The sequence below is a fragment of the Harpia harpyja genome, chromosome 16, assembly GCF_026419915.1.
Source record: "Harpia harpyja isolate bHarHar1 chromosome 16, bHarHar1 primary haplotype, whole genome shotgun sequence".
NCBI classification, from domain to species: domain Eukaryota; kingdom Metazoa; phylum Chordata; class Aves; order Accipitriformes; family Accipitridae; genus Harpia; species Harpia harpyja.
Window position 1 is genome coordinate 33,562,778 of NC_068955.1, and position 19,699 is coordinate 33,582,476.

Below are 19,699 nucleotides of genomic sequence, written 5' to 3' on the forward strand. Positions count from 1 at the left end.
AGGACACCGGCAGCCTCTTGCGGGGCCACCTCAAGGCTCCATCACTTCAGCCTCACAGCAGCAGCAGCTGACCTGCAGAGAGCTGTTTTAAATGTGACTGGGTTTGGCTGAGTTTTGGTAATCTCCGAAGGCCCCAGTTTGGCACCTGGAGATTTATCCAGTCTCTCACAGATGCCAACTAATCCATTAAAAATCAGTTTCATATTGCTAACAGATGGCATGAGTTTATCACCACCCTTGTGCTTACTTAGGTCAGGCCGTTGATAACTGTGAGGATAATTAAGTAACAGCAGTTCAACAATGCAGACTGCTAAAGCAAACCCTCCCAGCAACCAACACACAAGCAGTTCAGGTAGTGGCAAGGCGGCCCACACACCCCTCATGGGGTTTTTATTTAGGTTTTTTCCACCACAGGGATGTAGCAGAGGTCCCTCAGCTGCCTTCTGCTTCTGGTGGCACATTCAGCCAGCCCACTATGCAGGAAAGCTATTTATTCTTGGTCAAAATACTCCTGGAAAAGCTCCCCAACAATACTTGTGTCAAGCTGACAATTCCATAAGCATCACACAGGTCCTTTAAGGCCAGTAATAGGACCAAAAATTCACAGGTAAAGGAAAAAAAAAAAGCAGCAAAGAAACCCTTCTGCAGCCCCAGCTGCTACTGCTCCCTCCTCCCAGCACAACAGACAGCTGGAATAGCAACTGGGGGGAGCGGAAAGGATGGCGAGATGGACCCACGAACTGGTGCTGATCAGAGCCTTAGAGACTGGAGGGTACAGGCCGCTCACATCGAGCCATTTTCTGACTGCCCCAGTCAGCAGACTTCCACTGTAAGCCTGTGCAGTGGGTACTTCTATCTGGAACAATTAAGTAAAGCTAATTGCTGACTAGCTTAAGATGCTCTGAAGCAGCCGTTTCCCCCTGAATCTTCACCCAGAATGGCACGCCTGCCACTGCGCCGGGTGAGCACCTCCTCTGTGCAACACCAGGGAATTTCAGGCAGCCCCTCTGCTATCGAACCCAACGGCTGCATTCCCTAAAGCTGTGTGTGTACAGCAAAGGGAAGGCAACAACGGGCTTGTAAGGGCTGTGGAGCACTACTGCATCATGTGCAAGCAGGGACAGAAACGAGGGTGCAGGCAGGCAGGTGGTCTCCTCAGAGGCAGTGACCCAAGTACTAACAACTTGGAACCACCACCTAAAATCCTGTCTTAAATACAACAATCTGCACAACTGGGCTTGAGGGACATCAAAACTGTATAGCTCAAGGCAGTATCAAATCCCCTGCCAGCTTGCCTCCAAAACAAAGAGAAAAAAACACTTGCAAGAAAAGTCACCCACAACAGCATTAGCTGAGCACATTCTCACCCACTCACCCATTTCCCTGCATTTTTCCTTTCTAAAGCCAACAACTTACCTTTGGTAAACCTCACTACAAATATTAGGGCCTACCCACACGAGGAAGGTATCTTGTTCCAGTTTTCTGACAAAGAAGGTAAGCTAAGAAAATGAGCAGCAAGATACAGGTGTGTATAGACATGGGAGACTGCTGCCTCTTTCATCTCCATAGGGATGGTCTCATTTTATGACACTCCAAATGTAATTTAAGTGAGGCTTATCAGCTGTCCTTTCATCTTCTCCATAGGAGGCTGCTTTTGAGTACTTCTTCGAGATGATCACAAAAGGATTCCTAAAACCAGGCAAGATTGCAGTGATTAGAGCCCACCTGCAACGCTAGACATTAGTCTGCAAGGGAAGCACTCAGACTACAAAGTTACTCAACACATCACACATAGCCCAATTCTACTTTAGAGCGGAAAGATCACCCTTGTAAAATGTACTGCAAGAGGCATTTCCAAATTACAGAAGTGGACTGAGGGCTTGTAACATCTGTTTCTCTGAAAACCTGGACAAGTTCATTAAGGCCCAGCATCCATTACAGACAGTGCCAACGCATTTGATAGCCTTGCTACCGGAGGGGAATTCAGACCAAGTCCCCTTAGCCTCCCAGTTCCATTCATGAGGCAGCAAGCGAAATAAACCATGAGCACGCACACATTGTACCAAAGAACACACCAGCAAACATCGCTTTATTACACCAGTTCAGTTATCCAGACTAACCATAAAAGCTGTTTAGAAGGATGTAGACAAACAAGTGAGTGTTTTATGTATTAGGTCAAAGCTCCAGAATCGTTACCAGGGAACATATATAGAAGAATACCTAGAATACTAGGTGTTCTTCACCAGTTGTTTCAAATGTACATAAGTGGGTCTTTGGTGGGGAGGGGAGGAGGAGGGAGGTACAGTGACAGATCCTCCTCAGGTGTGCCTGCTACCCCCCAAATCATGAGACAGACCCCGGAGGTTGTATTGCAAAGAGATCGGAGGGGGGGCCACAGTGTTAATCAGCACAAACAGAATGGAGATATACCAACCTGAGCCTTGCTCAGCTGGGACTACACGAGCACAACACACTGGTACGAGCTACCAAACAATCAGTTAACAGTTTGTAAGACTGGTCTAAAGCTGGAACTAGAACAACTCTGGGTGGAAAGGCATAGAAATAAATACTTGCTCAACTCAGCACTCTGCCCATTTACAAATTTGTCAGCATCTAGTTACACAGCCATATATTCTTCACTACCTCACAGCAGCAAAATACTATCATTTAAGAGCAGCCGTTGAGTGACTATCCACAGTACATTGTACATACTCGAGAAAGAAGCCTGATGCTACCTCTCATATTGGTCACCCTCCTCTGCACCTGCTAGGCAACTGGGGCATCCCCCGGCCCATAAACTCTGGCATCATTTGTTGAGCTCTTCAGATGCAGCCAAACTGCTCGACTAATTGAAGACTGCCCAACTGCTGAGTGCCCATTCTTTAGGGGTGGAGAGTATTTGGGTCACTCTGTAAACATGGGAGAAACGCAGATTTTGGTTGTCATTCACGTACAAGACCAAAACAGATCAAAAATGCGGACGTTTGCTAGTCAGCAGCTCTGCAGGTCCTCCTGCCACTTAAAAAGTTTGGGGTTGCACTCTCAATATTTTACTGGTGGTGTTTATGTCATTTTCTTCTGGATAAACACTTCCCTGAAAAATACCCTTTAACAGCCAGATTAGATCACAGTATTTAAAACTGATATGGTTACAGTTACGTCAGTGCCTTAGATGCCAATGCAAAGGCTTAGAGCAGAGGTTACAAAATTGATGCTTAGTGTAGCACTTACAGTTTGGAATAATGACCCCCCCAAAAAAATGAAGCCGGGGTTTCCGATTTCTTTTCCTAGATGCTGAGTCACCAGCAAAAATGCTGTCTAGCTTAGCCTGCAGACCTTCACTGCTACACAGTGCTCGGGGAAGAACGATGCACTTTGCCTCAGTTTGTTCTTTTGGCAGGGATGGCGGCACGTTAACAGCTATTTTGTGCGTGACTGCAGAGAACGCCTTTTCCAGATGGACTCAGGAGATTTCTCAGTCTGGAGTTACCTTGCGAGGAATGGGGCAGCTCTGAAGGATGGCAGAACCTGATGTGCCCCATACAGCAGACACCAAGAATGAAACCCCTTGGTAAGTGAACTAAAAGAGCTGAGAATAAGGCAAATAACTTAAGACTGATGGAGTAACTCCCAGTTTTCTGCTTGTAATACATTTTACTCCAGGAAGCAAAGGAAAGGCAGGTTGACCTTTCTTATTTAACCTTCCCTTACATTTAAAAGATGACCAAGACTAAAAGAAAAACTTAAAAAAAAAAAAAAACAAAAACAAAAAACTAAGGAGCAGCTGTCTGTCTCCCTAGAGCTGTGATACAACATAAACCTATTGTAGGCTATTCCAGGATGTTGAAAGTCAGTTTAGAGAAAGGCAATAACCCCCATACTACAGGGGCTGTAACAGTAGTGTACTGTATTACATTCTGTGCAAGTTACACAACTTGTTCACAAGTTTCAGTTTATCTACGTTTATCTCACTGCAGTTCTGTTAATTGGTGGCTGAACACTTTACACAATCTTACTCCACAGCTCAAGGTAACTTCAGCAGAAAAAAGATTCATTTCCTGTGTCTGGCATCTGTACACTCCAAAACAAGTGTTCTTAATGCCCAAATGTCAAAATCGAAATCTCAGTTTACTGGAAATAGATCAGCTAGATTCCCTTTGCGCTTTGTTTTAAAGCCCCTTGTCTCTAAACCTCGTTTTCAAGGAAGACATACAACACGCTTGAATGAAGATCCCATCTCGTTGCAACGGCGTTGGTTCTGACTTCCCTCTACACAGACTTTCTCCGACTCTGCCTAGGTGTACACGAGGAGAAAGGGCATGTATGTCAAAGTGACATCTTTTCCCCAAGAGGATTTTCACACGTTGGAAAGCTAACAATGAAAATTACAAGTTAGGTAAGATAAGGTTGAAACTGTCCACCAGGCCAACTTGAGCACTCTGAGTTCCTTTCAGCCCTTTGTCTGTTCCTCAAAGTTTCCTCTCCCTTAGTTTGTTCCCATTTTGTTCATCCAATATTGATGAGTGTCCATCACCATTGCTCAAGTATTTGTCCTTTTCATATTTGTGCTCTTGCTTCTGTCGCCTTATCTCCTTATACCGCAGAGTGATGTCACTAAAAAGAAGAACAGAGGTGAACCAGTGGTGTGAATAAACGATTTCAATATACAATAAAAACAGTAAGGCAAGCCTGTTCTGGATGCAAGTGCCCTTGGGATAACTTAACCCACTTGAGTCTACTGGCTGTAAATTTCTAAAATTGCTGATGGCATCGATTCACTTGAAATTTGTGTTTCTTGCTAGTAGTCTGGCTATTATCACCTCTTTCAGAAGCATAACACAACAGCATTCTCAACAAGAGCAACCACTGCTGTTGCACTGCGCCTCCTCTATAGATTAGTGTAATTCTTTCAGCCTTGTGTAGCTGGTTTTCATTTACTTGCACAGAGCAGCATCCAAACCAAACACGTTTAACTTGGCTCACTTGTTGCCGACACTGGGACAGCTCAGACAATTGCAACACAGCAGACTGTTCTTGCAATTAAGCTGTAAAACACTTCAGTCTTTTCTAATTCAGAGCACAGAAAAACCAAAACACTGATCTTGTCTGCCATCTTCACTCATCGAGGAAGACCAGGTGCACAGTCAGGCACTTAACTGTTCACCTGCTTCTACAGCAACACTAACAAAAGTAGTCCCACAAAGACCAAAGCTACCAGAGGCTTGATCCAGAAAGAAAACTGCCAGGATCACGCACAGAAAACTCCCTGCTTATTTAATAACTCTTACAGAAAACCACTGCAGCTGTAGCCATCCAAAAGAGTTGTGATCTATCTTCAGGAGGCACTGAAGGCTAACGACTGCTTACATTTGAAGATGCACCGTTGAATGGACGTCCAGAACAACCCACCCTGTAAGACCCAGGCTCAACCTGAATGTAGCCCATCAAATGCTGCTTACCGAATGAAAAAACGCCAGGCTGTCCAGGTGAGCACAAGTATAATCCCCAAGATCCAGCACTGGGTAATGTAGAAAGGAAGAGAAAGCGTGAGTGTATAGGGATCATACTTCACAACAATCAGAAACTCCGTGGCAGTAATAGCAGCAACCAGCCATGCCTGCTGACCCAATTTCTTATGGAACTTCCTGCAAAATAAATGCACAGATAAAACAAAGCTATTGCTGTAAAGTTAAGCATTCAGAGAAATATTCATAAAAAGACAGCTGGGGTAATAATTTCATTCATCTTGGCACAACTCTAAAAGTCTAGTTCGGATTACACATGTACTAAGGCTATGCACGCTGAGGACTTTCATGTTGATGTTACTCAAGTTTCCTATCAGAGGCTCTGAAAACACATGAAAAGTTAATCATCATCATATGATGCAAGGAAGAATCCCAATTTTCAGGGTATTGGTAAATCCACATCAAACAATTATCTGACCAGCTTGAGATCAGCTGAGGTTCAGGGTATGGTATGAAATAGGAGCTCTGTTCCTAGATTTCCTCTGCAAACATCAAGTCACACTGCTGTAACCATATTTAACCCCTATATAATTGTATTCTGAAACTTACTCTCTTCCCAAAAAGGTACTCAATGAGCTGTCACTAATGATCTCTGAACAGATTTTAAAAGAAGAAAGCTTAATAACAAACAAGCAAGATAATGAAAGATGCAAGGACAGCCTTTCACTTTCACTATAGGACAACACAACCTTGGGGCAAATACGTGATTAATATTTAATCCCCAGGGTTTGTTTTTAAGCAGTACCAGACAAGTCAATGAGAAGCTGCAGTGCTACGTACAAGTCTAGTGAAGGACTCATCAATCTGTAACACTAGAAATTAAACTGCAGTAGAATCAAGACATCTATTCAGAGGCTCTACTTGCAGAAGGAGAGATTGGAAGTATACCATCTTTTGGGTCACCTATTCCTGCATGGCAAATACATAAAACCAAAATACCTATAGGCTGCTTTTCAGGAAACCTCATTACCCTCACAGGTAACAGCCTATTGCTAGAAACCTAGGTAAGCTGCTTGATCTAAACCAGCCAGATCCTCCACTTCTTGACCTGGTCTGCTCATGTCATTTCTAGACTTGACATTTTTACAGCTTACTGACCTGACAGGGCAGATGATTCATGTGTCAATAATCAAATGGGATTCTGTTTGGGCAACAGAACAAGACCTTTTTTTATGCATTGGATTGCACTGAAATCCTGCCCACCACAGCACCACTGGTGCATGCAGATGTGCTATCCAACAGCACAGAGTCAAGTACATCACTTCCTGCTTGGTAGACTAAATTTTTGTTCTTCCATCACCCATCTTCTGAATCTAAAATGGGATTTTATTCCCATTAGAGGAAAGAACCAAGAGAAAGCTACTAGAAGTTTTATGTATTTTTTTTCCTTTTCTTTCTCAAAGGCATGATTTACTTAAACGTTTCCTGAAATGCAACTGATTTGAATCAAGTAAGACTGAACTTGAGAAAAGAAATACCCTTAACCATCACAATCACCAACTGTTTCACCAGCAAGCACACACAACTAACTTTTCTCAACAGCTTTTGGATTGTATTTTACTTAAAAACCACACAAAGCAGCAGTTTGGTGCACCTTCCTGTTAGCCCTAAACCTACTACCTTAACTGATCATTATATCTCTGAAGATGCCTGAGATAAACCATGCAAATAGAAGCACCACCAACTAAACTTAAAGGTGGCTGTTCTTTTTGCCTTCTATTACTCCTTATTCTGCCTTTATTCTACACGTCTCTGCTTTAATCGCAAGGCGCATCTACTCTGCAGAGTGCCTTGCCCTCTCATTTAATCATAGTGTATTCTGAAGTACATTTTCCTACCAGGTCCTTTCTCTTTTGTCCAGCTGACTGTGTTATTCCATTGCTACCACAGCGTAAGATGCAACGTGAAACACATCCAGGAAGAATTCCTTGTAAAGTGGCAGAACTACTGGGGCAGGACAGAGGAGATGGGGACCAAAGCGATATAACAAATCTACAGAGGGCTGGGGAGAGAGGGATGGACATGTTAAGATGACCTCTGCAGTACTTCTAGGGCATTGCAGCAATGGGAAATTCTAGTCTGGTCTATGACCACTGTGATGTATAGCCTCCTGTCTGGCTGAGGCACTGATTTAGTAAGTGCTGTGATATTCAGCAGCCACGTAAGCTCTTTGGGCCGTATTTTCTTGCCGGTTTTGCCACACAGTGGATGAAAGAGAAGCCACCTAACAAATCCCTGATTAGGATTTCCTTAGAGAGTAGCTGCTCTGCTAACGCTTCCCTCTGCTAGGCAGAGAAACAAGCCTGCCCGACACCCTGCCACCTCCGGCTGGTATACTGCCCAGTTCACACACGTTCAAACAGGCCCCAGGCATCTCCAATAGTGCTGGGGCAGAGGGAGCTGTGACTACACATTTGCTCCCAGTTTCTCCTCCCCTCTTCTCATCAGATGCCAGCAGCTGCACTGGGGAGACCATCCTTCCTTTAGCAGGTGTTTTCCTGTTGCTCAGACATTATCTGCTCCACTGCATCCCCTTGGATTCTCAGTATCTGGGAAGGCATCTAAGCACAGAGAGCAAACAGAGCTTCTCTCCCCTCTCCTGAATCCAGGGGAGTCATTGCAAGTCAAGCACACAAACCACACAGTTTCTTAAACATGAGGCCAAAGAGTCATATTTGACACCAATGCATAAGTTCAAACTACACAAAATCATCCAAATACACTGGAAAAAAATATGATGCAGTAAATCAAGTGTAGGTTATTGCTGATGCAGATGGGATGAGCACATTCAGTTTTGAAAAGTATCCCGCCTAGACCAACTCAGATGAAAGGACTTCAGAAACTGCTCCAGGTGGTTCATCTGGTATGACAGATTAAATGGGCAGAAACTAGCCTTAACACATGGGTAGAGAGAAAAAATGAAACAGCAAATCTCTCACTGTGAACTCAAGCTATTCAGATGACTAGGTCAGCTTTCTGCTTTGCTGATCTGCTTCCTCATTTGCTATTGTTTTCTTTCACTAGCTTATGACAGCACACTGACAAAAGAATTAAAGGTAACGCCGACGGAAGAGCTGTGCAGAAGCTAAAGCTGCTGAGGAAGAAAGATGGTTTCCTGCCCTTCTGCTCATGAAAGATTTTAAAGAAAAGTCCTTTTTTTATTTGATGAATGAGATTAAAATTCATGGCCTCAATGCAGACTCCTTGGAAGAGATGTGAAGACTAGGTATCAGGAAGATATGACAAGGTCAAATGCTACACAGACTCTTACATCAAGACATTTCTGGTCAGGAATATTTCACACAGCCAGTCCTCAAGAACTCAGAGGCAGCATGTCGATCACAATAGCAGCGTGGTATGTAAGAGCTGGAGAACAGCTTCAAGAACCACCCCTCTTCTTGGACTATTTCAATTCTAGATACTTTATTGTCACCATGCTCAGATCAAGAATTGTCTGCAGATACTAAGAATCCTAAATAAGGAAAAAAAAGTCTTCATATTTGAACTTCACTACTTTCTAGACTAAATATTGCAAGGTTAGCTGAAAAGATCTAATCAGTTTACCTCAGACAATCTCGTCACTACCAGACAAGGCAACGAGCCATGTTTCTGACAAGGAGGGTCAATGGAATATTCCAACCTTTGTCCATTAAGTTGAGCATTTCCAAAAGGAAAAGGTCAGGAAGGTTTCTCATGTGCTGTTAGCTGGGAGCCTCTGGTACAGCCTGCTCTCCCCCAGCAGCTTCTCCCTACAAGACAACACAACAGGAAGAATCCAGCACAGTTCCTTGGTTCAAAATTATGTGCAAGTGAAAATACACCCAGCTAAGTTGGTAAAACAGGGTTAGATTACCTCTGCTTGGATGACCTGAAATGCACAACGGAATTGAAGTCCAGTTGCAAAAGCCTTTGCAGAGAAGATATTAGGTAAGACCAGATGCTAGTTTCTGCCATTTTGCATGAACGGCCTGATGAGGTCAGCTCTGTGGTGCATCAAGCAGAGCCATGAACCTCAGAAGTGAGCGGGCTAGTCACCTTACCCACCAAGAGAAACAGAACAGCAGGTGGTGGTGGCAATGATGAAGACATGCAGTTCAGGATGAGTCTCTGCTTGCTGGATTAACTTCTCCAGCTCATTGAAAGAATGGCAACAAACTGAATCAGCAATGAGGCACCAGTGACTGATGATTCTCCTAAATTTCAATGTTATGCCATGTGGTTGAACAGAGGGCAAAGGAGTTTTTCCAACCCAAACACGAGGACCAGAAGATTGTGAATGGTGCTAAGGAGAGGAGCTCACCAGTGAGAGGCAGAGACCTCTTCTTACCTTTGAGTTGGAGGCACGTCCCAAACCAGTAGGTCCGACACCAAAGGCAGGGGCAGCCTGCCACTGCTGAATGTCCTGAAATCCGACTAAGCAATGTGGGTTGACCCTTCTTCCCAGTTCTAGGAGTCAAAGCCTTGCAAGGGAAACTGATCTTCATAGAATGTTGGAACCCTAAATTCTGAACACAGACACTTTTTGTGTTGGTCAATGACAGACAATGAACATCCCTTGAAGCCAGATGTTGTCTTAGACTTAAGATGTGGGCTCAGGCAATTTGTGACATTACTACTAAAACTTAAAAGAAAACGTGATTTTGAGAACAAAGCTTTCTCAGGTCTTACATGGTCTGCAGAAACAAAAGCAGCAAGGACAAATATGATGCTTAAGTAGGAACAGTCTGAAAGTACATGCACTGTTGTGTATGGGTGCACTTTGCCTTCAATACACTTTGCTATAAAGGGTCCTCTGATCTGCAAGAGGATGCCACAAGAGCTCCAGAGGACCAGGGACCAGTTGGAAGAATGGTCAAGAAAAGAAGCGCCTTTAAGAAAAGGTTTTTTTTTTAGTTTGGGCCCTGTTGTCCTTAGAAGGTACGTCTAAGGACTGTAGTTCCTGGCTATCAACCTGAAAGTGGAGTTCAGTACTCCTCTGCCCACAAGCCAGTGGCACTCCAGCTAATTTACGCATTACATTCTCAAAAAAGTGATCATTTATTAAAAACTGACATTAAAAACAGTGCACATAGAATGCCCTTAACAACAGCTGTTCTCTAACCAGATGTAGTCAGAATTTTACCTCCAAAACAAAAGAACACATAGTAGATGCTTTGGGATTAGGTCTTTTTGTCCCCAAGAAGCTGAACTCTTTCCCTGAGATGGATGCCAACAAGCCGGAGCAAATTCAAAATAAAGCAAGTGAAGCTTGACATGGTATATACACAAGAGGACTGGCTTACGGGTCATCCATGAAGTCGTAGATCTCCCTCATAGCCACACCTCCCACATTGACAAAAAAGACAAGTCGTAACAGGACCAAGTAGTGTTCTGGTGGCATCCAAAGGACAAACTTCAAGTAAAATGTGTTCAGCTCTGCCAATAAAAACTGAGAAAAAGGACATTTTAATTACATTCAGAAGACTTCACTGAATGAAGCCTGGAATCTCCCTCTCTCCCTGCATGAATCCCCCCACCATTTCTCTAACACCACAAAGCCCTACTCAGTATTACTGAGCACACTATCATCAGTTGCAATAATGACCAAGAACAGCTGGGTTTTTTAAATTTTTGTGTGTTGGAAGAGGTATTCAAAAAAACCACAACAGAAACCTGGACAAGCACTACCTCTAATTTTGAACAAGTTTATTGGGAGTTTGAAGTACCTGCAGAACTACTGATGACAAATCCTAAAAGCAACGACTTGTCCTTTCACTATCATTTAAAATCTGACTGAGGGAACCCCAAAATAACAAGAGGCATAAACAGTACATCCTGGGTTTTTTTGTTTGGTTCGGCTTTTTACAAAGTTATGCAAACATCACTGCCAAAGCCAGCTTAGGAGAATTGGTTATACATTTATAGCAAGATGTTCTCAAGTGAGCTGCCCTGGCAATGTGATTAAGTGAGCAAGTAGACACAAGTTTCTCACTTCAAAAGAAATGATAACAAATGGCATTAAGCATTGTTTAATCCAAAAGAGTGAGCCAATACCTGAAGCTGCTTATAAACTGTCAGCTGAAGCTAGGCTTTGCTAAAAGAAAAATTATTATACCAAAGACTAGTATAAATTCAATGGAATCTCTCGGTTGCAAAATCTGCTCCAGCACCTAAAACCCAATTTCGTAAGGGTGCAAAAAGTTGGGAGCATGCACACAGTACCCATTTGGAGAAACATGTTAATTTTATTTATGCAGGCACATTTCCTTTACTTCTATAAACTATGGGAACCTCAGCAAGTCTGTTGTGCTATGTGAACTTGGCAAATGTTTTATGTAGCAGAAATCAGGTGATGTAAACTTGTATTCAACTGACTGAGTTTGCAAACTGCCTGGCACTCGCTGCTGGCACTACTGTGTGCTGCTTGCTTACTTACAGACAGCACATTGTTCCTGAAGCACACTCACGTCTGAAATTTGACATCAGCATAAAATGCAGGGTTATTATGAGAGAGAGAGAGAGGGAGGTGGTGGTGGCTTGCCAAGCTCACTAATGTGTCCCACTCAGCAAACCATAATAGGGAACTTCACTGGACAGACCCAAAATAAACAACCACCACCATAGTTCATATTCCACATTATTTCAAGATGCTTAAAGGTATGCCGTTCTAGCATCTGTTAAAAAATACACACTTATATCCTGTACCATAGCAGTTATACGGAAACTGGTTAATGCCCATTGTCTCTGGAATCACTAGAAGTGTCACAAGTTTTTTTTAAGTTAAACTTCACAGTTGCTGAAATGAAGTAAGTTTGAGTTGCTCAAAACTGAGCCAAGTGACATCCCATGGATAGCACAAAGGCCAAAGTCCCCCAGCTGACAAAAGGCAGGAGTGGGGTAAAAGCGCTTAAACTGCCAAGTTTATCCTCCCTATCAGTGTCATGTGCATGATACCTGTGACTGTGAGATAGAACTTACGAATTCAAGATGTTACATTCCCATAATACAGACTCAGCCACTCAGATGGCTAGATGAAGGAGGCAAGACTGTCAAGTTGCTGTGGCTGCTGGAGAAGCCAACTTTCTCTTTTGTCTAAATGGGGGAGCTAGTTTACCTGAACTGCTCAAGCTGGATACTGTTAACACCACCAGGTGCTACGTGTTCAGTGAAACAAAAATTAAAAAAAATAATAACCTGGGATAATTGAATTAAAGTCTGTATAAAAATATTATCCGAGGCAAAACTGTGCACTTTGGGAGCTGTGCTGCCCAGAGCTAACAAAGAGAAGCCTAAAGCTTTGGTTCCAGACCTCTCTAACTGTAATTATGATATGTATCTGCTTAAGACTGAGAGAAACAAGCCATTTTCATCCAAAGCCAACGTTTTTGGTAGCAGCAGTTACATGCTGAATTATGAGTAGATCACAGTTTATATTGCTTACATTGCCAATCAACACTGTTCAGCAAGAACAAATATTTATGCAATGAATCTGTAAACTGTACCAGAGACATGGAAACAGACACTGAATCCTGCAGGATTCGGAAGTGATCTCTTCCAGCTTCAACTAAAGAAACATCACCATGTCAAGAGTTTCGGCCTAAGTTACCATTTGTACAATTGCTTGAGTGTTACAAAACATTAAATCAAATGGTAGAGAAAAGACAGAGAAGTTTCCTTACTACAAAGATTATGCCACAAACTGCTAGCCATCTGCGTAAGCTGGATGCCGGCTTCCACTCAAATTTGACCCAGCTATACGGGGTGAACTGGAAGACAATTCTCTTCATTTTACCTCTGAAAAAAAAGCAGAACACATTCTTGCAATTTTAAGAAACAGCACATAAGAGACATCTACTAACATTTCCATTTGAGAAACTAATTCACATATGCAAAATGCCTTAATTTACTGCACAAAAATTACTGCTTAATGAAATTAACATTCTGAGTTAGAGAAGCCTGTTATTTGGACTATCATTTTAAACTTTAATATACCACACCCATTGTAGTAAGCAGTTCCTCAGTTCTGCTCTGCTCAGCAAGGATAGTTCAGAAAAGGACAGTTCATTACTGGTACAAGACTACAAGGGATTTATTAAATTTTAAGTTTCAGTGTCCCAATTACTATGAAGTTCTGATTACTAGGGAATGCATTATTTGCACAAGGACCAAATAGATCCTTGCTGTGAATTAGAGAGTATGATCCCGACTTGGATTCCTGCATTGCCTTTAACAATTTCATTGAATAAGCTCATTTCCACAAGATGCCCTCACTCCTAGACATCAGGCATCAATGATTTCATTCACAAGTTAAATAGAACTCTCATAACAAGCTTCCATGCAGTAATAAGTTACTAGATACTTGAGTCATCTAAACACACATGAATTCTTTAATTCACATTAACCCTAACAGAACAACCCTTCAACAACCAAGATCTTTAACATGGGCCCAAACTTTGTGCCATGCTACTGCTTGCGGAGTTACTTTCTACACCAACTTACTTGTATGTAGGAATGTTCCAAAGTCCTTGCCATTTGTATGTTTTCAAAGAAAGCCAAGACAGAGTCTTCATCCCACAGTAAATTCCTAATCCATTACATAAGATCACATCCATTATCCACTGAAAGGAGAAAAACACAGTGATGCTGGAGAAGAAACACTAAAGGTTGTAAAGGGGAAGACACTATAGGTACAGAAACACAGACACACTCTCAGTCACAAGGACTGAACATCCCCATGGAAGAGAGATGCATGAACTGTCAGGAGAAAATCTCAGCTACCCAAGCCTCAAATAAAGCAAAAGTGTTCTACATATGATGGCTGTTGATTCTCTTTTGCTGTATTCATTCTGCTACAGAACAGACTTCTTCCTACTTACTCTCAGCTCAACTCCACTCTTAAGTGATAACTTTAGAAACACACCAAAACACCCCATCTGAACAGGTTCATATGGACTGGTTTTTACTATGCTCAATCACTTAACATACTCTTTAAGCTTCAGGCTGCCTCCTAAAGAAATGATTTATATCCAGGCTCAAGATGTGAAATTAAACAAGTGATTTCTCCCCATGCTCTGTCTTATGGCCAAGCATTAATTCTAGAGATGGAGCTCTTGAGCTGAAAAAAACCTGGCTGTCCTCCACATTCAAAGCAGCGGAGCACAGAGTGTTAATTTTGTAAGAAGTTTTTTTGAAGGCAAAATAGCTTTGCTAGATGTCTTTATACATAACGCATTTATTTTTATAAATACAACCACGTAGCAAATCATTACAAGCTTGGGAAAGAGCTTGTACTTTAAATGTAAAAACAAGCCAAAATAATGTTAAGAACCATAGCTGTGTGCCCTGAATGTAGATAATTTTGATCGCTCTCGTAACCAATTTACATTTCATCGGAAAATTAAAAAAAAGTGTCACTTTAAGCTACAGAGCTTGGTTTTTTTCCATAGAGACACTACTAGATCACAGTAGTCACTCTGGCTTGAAAAAATAGACACAAGCAGTATTTTAGGACAAGAATGGCTACAGACTATCATGTGCAAAGACCATACAGCTTTTCAGTAAGGCCAAATGTTTATCTTTTAAAACCTTTTTATAAGCCACACCAGAAATTGTAAACACAGTAATATTTACTGTTTTCAGAAAACAGCAAAGGTAGGTTTGCACAGAAGGAAGACCTGGACACAAATTGCACTGAGTCTGTGTGTTGGGTTTGTTTTTTTTTTTTTAACAGGCAAGAAAAATCACCATCTGAAACTTTATAAACAATGTTTTACCTTTCTCTTAATTTCAGATTTTATGGTTTGTACCATCACCAAATATTTGAAAATGTTCAGGTAAAGCTTTAGATTCTTTCTCTGGTGTGAAATGAACCAAAACAAGTATGAAAACACACAAAATTATACAAACAGTGACAAACGTATTACAAACTCAACACAGAGAAGCACCAATGCTCCTGAGCTGCAGTAGTCACACATACATCTTTGGCCACATGCACATGATATAATTTAATTCTCACCACCTCCTACCCCCCCCCCCCGTTAAAATATATACTTCCATTTAGACAAATATATAATGATCTATACAGTACATACGTGATCCCACCAACATTCACTGAAGTTTGGAAGCTGGTGTTCCAGACTGTACTCCAAAAACTCAAACATTACGCTGATGATCATACACATCCACCAGTCTCGAATCATCAATGTCTATATAAAGGGAGAAAAAAAAAAAAATCTTTCAAATATCCACAAGAGTTGCACAACATACTAAAAACCATTACAAAAATGAATACTTGCACACCAGACTGAGTAGAACCAGACACCACTTACACTAATGCCCTTTAGAAATCTAAATAAAGGAGAACTCCATAAATACTTGTCCTGGTTTCAGCTGGGATAGAGGCACTGCTCAGATTTACAGTTTTGCAACAGTGTATGGAAAAATTATTACCTTTTTTCCTAATTTTAAAACCGATCACATAAGGGATATGAGATTAACCCTTCTGGACTCTGAACACAGAGGACACACATGGTGTGCTTTGTTTACTGGTTATTTCTACAGTTGAGTATCTTGTCTCCAGCATCCAGAAAATGATCAGGAAACTCATGACAATCTTATTTTTATCACGTGATAGTCTAGTAAAGCCAAATGCTCACAGGCCTCTAAACTTATCAAGTATGCAGCACAATAGACAAGAAAGACACTGAAGAGTATGGATGATGACATTAATACCATTACATGAAAGAATAAAAGGCAGGCAAGATGGGATACAGAAGGAAGAAAGTTAGTTAAATGAATGGAATTACTGGGTGCTCGACCACCACAGGTAGCATCATTCTAATGCTGCTAAAAAAAGGCTTTTCAGAGACTGCTTAATGCAAACTTTAAAAAAAGTCACCTGCACTAAATCTCAGCCCTAACTATGCTGGGACACCTGACTCTATACCAGCTAGCAGCTTGTCAGGGTGAGCACTGAAGAGCAGCATCTTCTTCCACATTCAGCATAAGGATTCAGCTGAGCTGCAGTCCTAGAACATACATATCATCCAGGCTTACTCTCAAAACAAGGGAAGAGATTTGTGGTAACACTTTATTTCATATTTGTAAGTGGATAAGAGCACAGAGAGCCTGTACGTATGGTCTGCTGCCTGGGAACTCAGCTGTGCATGCAAATCCTCAGCAGCGTGCCTAGATGGAACGTGGCAACCCCAAATGTGCTAGTACCAATTCTGCAGAAGTAAATGTAGCTTGGTGTTGATCGCCTCAACCAGAAGATGGAAAAATATGATAAGCATTATCACACATTAGTCTGACATGTGATCTAAATGACTCCAAAACAAACAGGGAGGCCCACAATAATTTCTGATGAATGAGGCACATTAATTCTCAATATTGCCATTCTGGTGCTTTGAGATAGATACAGCTTAAGAGTCTGTTACTCAAACCAGATTAAAAAAAAAAAGAAAAAAGGAAAAAACCCAAACACATGCTCATCTCTGTTTATGAAGACAACATACTCAACTTCCACCTTTTTACAGAAAAAAAAAATGTTAACTGACAAATAAGAAATATAGCAGCTAGTTTACTTGAAGGAAAGCTTGAAGCTTAGCGGCACAGAAGTAAACACCCTGTGGAGCATGCTGGGCTCTTCAAATCAGACTGCAGGTTGACAAAGACGACATACCATCTCAAGCATTTCTGCAGGAACAGTCTCTTTAATGAAAACTATGCTTCTTCCAGACCAAGACAGATAATAGCTTGATTGAATAGACTGGCATATTGATTTCTATCCCATTCTAGTTCCTCAGGAATGTGTTACTACTCCCCTTATGTCTTGTTACCAGGCTCTCACTATTTTGGCGTTTTTTCCCCTCAGTATGACATTATTTGTAAAAATAAATACCGAATGTAACTGAAATGCTGATATTTAAGTTTCTAATGTAATTCTCTTGGATGAAGAAGATCCAAGTTTCTCCAAATGTACAATTCTGTATACTAATAGAGCAAGCCACTGACAAGTTGATCTGAAATCAAAGTCTCCCCATGCCTACCATAGTTGTCTTTTGGTTATGGGGACGGGGGGGGGGGGGGGGGGGGGGGGAGAAACAGACCAAAACAAAACACTCATAGGAAGACATCTGCACTTTCAAAATGGAAAACCAAAACAACAGTTGTAACTTATTTTTAAAACGGCCTGAGCTTTTTCAGTTTATTATTTATGGTGGTCTTCTAAGTTTAGAAAACCAAACAAGATGTGCAGGGCAAAATAAAAGTTAGCTAGTAAATTTGCTCAGGTTAAAAAAAAGGCTAATATTTAGGCCAAAGTAATCAGCAAAACATGTGTTGAATGTGTTCTGCCAGACAAGCACAACTGGAATTCCTTCCACAGTTGGTTGATACTGACTAGGAAAGTAAATGGGTAATGGTTTAATTCTTGATAACAATTTAAAATCCTGATTTAGATGCCACCGGGAAAAGCCTGCCTTAGAATAGTAGTAGTGTATCACCACACATTTATGTCTGGGTAACAGTAGACTTTCACTGCCTTCTCTAAACACTGTCTTCCCCCTACTCTCTACACTCATAGGTCATTCAAACATTTATCTTGATACAGGAGTAAAGGTTTTTGCTTTTATTGATCTGACCTCAGAATGAATTATGACAGAGGAGGGAGCTTGTCAATGTAATGTTACTCTGGAAAGAAATGAGGTGACCTAACATGGTTGGGGCCAGGGTTGGGGGGGGAGGGGGGGGGAGCGCCTTTCATGTATTACAAACACTTAGTCTAGTTCACAGATGACTGCCTAATACAATTGATCACGAAGACTGGCATCGCTAAAACAGAAGCAGTCAAGCTTTATAAGTAGAATAGCACTGTAACAGAAATGTAACAGAAGACCCATTCTTACTTTCAGGTACCAGCCAAAAAAGTGAGCAGGAACAAATCCATCCAGTTTGTCCTATAAAGCAAGAAGAGAGTGTAGGTCACTTTGCACTACAAACAATAACCCATTCTTAAGGCTTACTTTTTTCCCCCCAAGAAAAATGCAGCAATAAGCTTCAGTTGTTTCACATATAAATACTAGATGCATTTTATGAATTTCTTTGTTCTCAAATACAGTGAACAAACAAGCTATCTTCAAAGCAAAGCCACAATTTTAAGGGGCAGAAACTGGAATTAGGATCGTATTGATAAAGCAGAGACTACCTTTTTAATGCTAAATGTCATGTTCCTTGCCTTCCAAGGGGACAGAAGCAGAACACATTCAAGCCAGAGCAAGAACATGTATTTCTTCATCAGACCCCCATCTTGTATCTAGCAGAGCTTCTTAAATCTTATCAGTCCTGCCACCATAAATTCCTGGGCAAAGAGTGCCTTTCTTCCTCCTAGTTTTGGTGCAAAACTAGAAAAGGACAGCTGTAATTGCTCTCAGTTATCCCAGTGCCTGATGCACTGAAGACGCAAAGGATTCAGTGCTCCTCACTACACAAGCACTAGCAGCTTCATGCAATCACGGAATTCTAAATAATCAGAATTCCTTTGCCCTTGAATTTCAAGTCTTCTGTTTGACAGCAAGAAACAATAACCTGACAGTTTCTGGTATTCAGAAAAGTGCAACTTAAGGGTTGCTTGGCAACTTTTGAACTTTGTGCCTCAAGGTGACTGTAAGTAGAAGATTCTTTAAGCACACAAATAAACCCAGACTCCTAGGGGAAAAGGTTCACATCAATAATCTGAGAAACAAGGGTTATTAAGCGGTTTACCCTTTCTCCTGGGCAATGTAATTAGGATAGAGACACACATCTCCATCTGATCAACAGGAAAGGTCAAGAGAAGAGAAATAAGGAAGCTAAAAGAGTCAGTCATGACCTGTTCTCTCATTCAAGACTCAGACAGACTCATGACTGCACTTTTAAGAGTTCAATTAAGCAATCTTTTACCAAAAAATAGTCAGACTCATTAGCAAGTAACTTTATTTGTTTCTTACCCAGACGTTGTGAAATGGATCAGTTTCATTGCCAGGATCATAAATAAGGCAGTTGCCACCATAATCTCTTTCTGGCAAAGGAACACCTAAATGTGGATCAATGTACTTCATAAACTGTCTGCCATCTTGTACAGTCTGCAAAAGGAACACAAACCCCATGTTTCCCTCTTAGTAAGTATTAATGCACAGAAAAGTACAAAGATAATT

At 41.5% G+C, this 19,699-nt stretch overlaps 1 protein-coding gene across 4 annotated transcripts in view; it reads right to left on the reverse strand.

Moving 5' to 3' along the window:
- Window positions 1–2,057: 2,057 nt before the first annotated feature.
- Window positions 2,058–19,699, reverse strand: part of PTDSS2 (phosphatidylserine synthase 2) — a 43,304-nt gene continuing 25,662 nt past the window's right edge. For all 4 annotated transcript variants that reach the window (XM_052811040.1, XM_052811041.1, XM_052811044.1 and 1 more), the window contains exons 5-12: window positions 19,493–19,627; window positions 18,413–18,463; window positions 15,596–15,709; window positions 14,004–14,122; window positions 13,184–13,298; window positions 10,808–10,953; window positions 5,460–5,645; window positions 2,058–4,614 (exon numbers count right to left, since the gene is read on the reverse strand). In XM_052811040.1, the coding sequence (XP_052667000.1) occupies window positions 4,470–4,614; window positions 5,460–5,645; window positions 10,808–10,953; window positions 13,184–13,298; window positions 14,004–14,122; window positions 15,596–15,709; window positions 18,413–18,463; window positions 19,493–19,627 (1,011 nt within the window). In that variant the 3' untranslated portion in view covers window positions 2,058–4,469. The remainder of the gene's footprint in view (window positions 4,615–5,459; window positions 5,646–10,807; window positions 10,954–13,183; window positions 13,299–14,003; window positions 14,123–15,595; window positions 15,710–18,412; window positions 18,464–19,492; window positions 19,628–19,699) is intronic.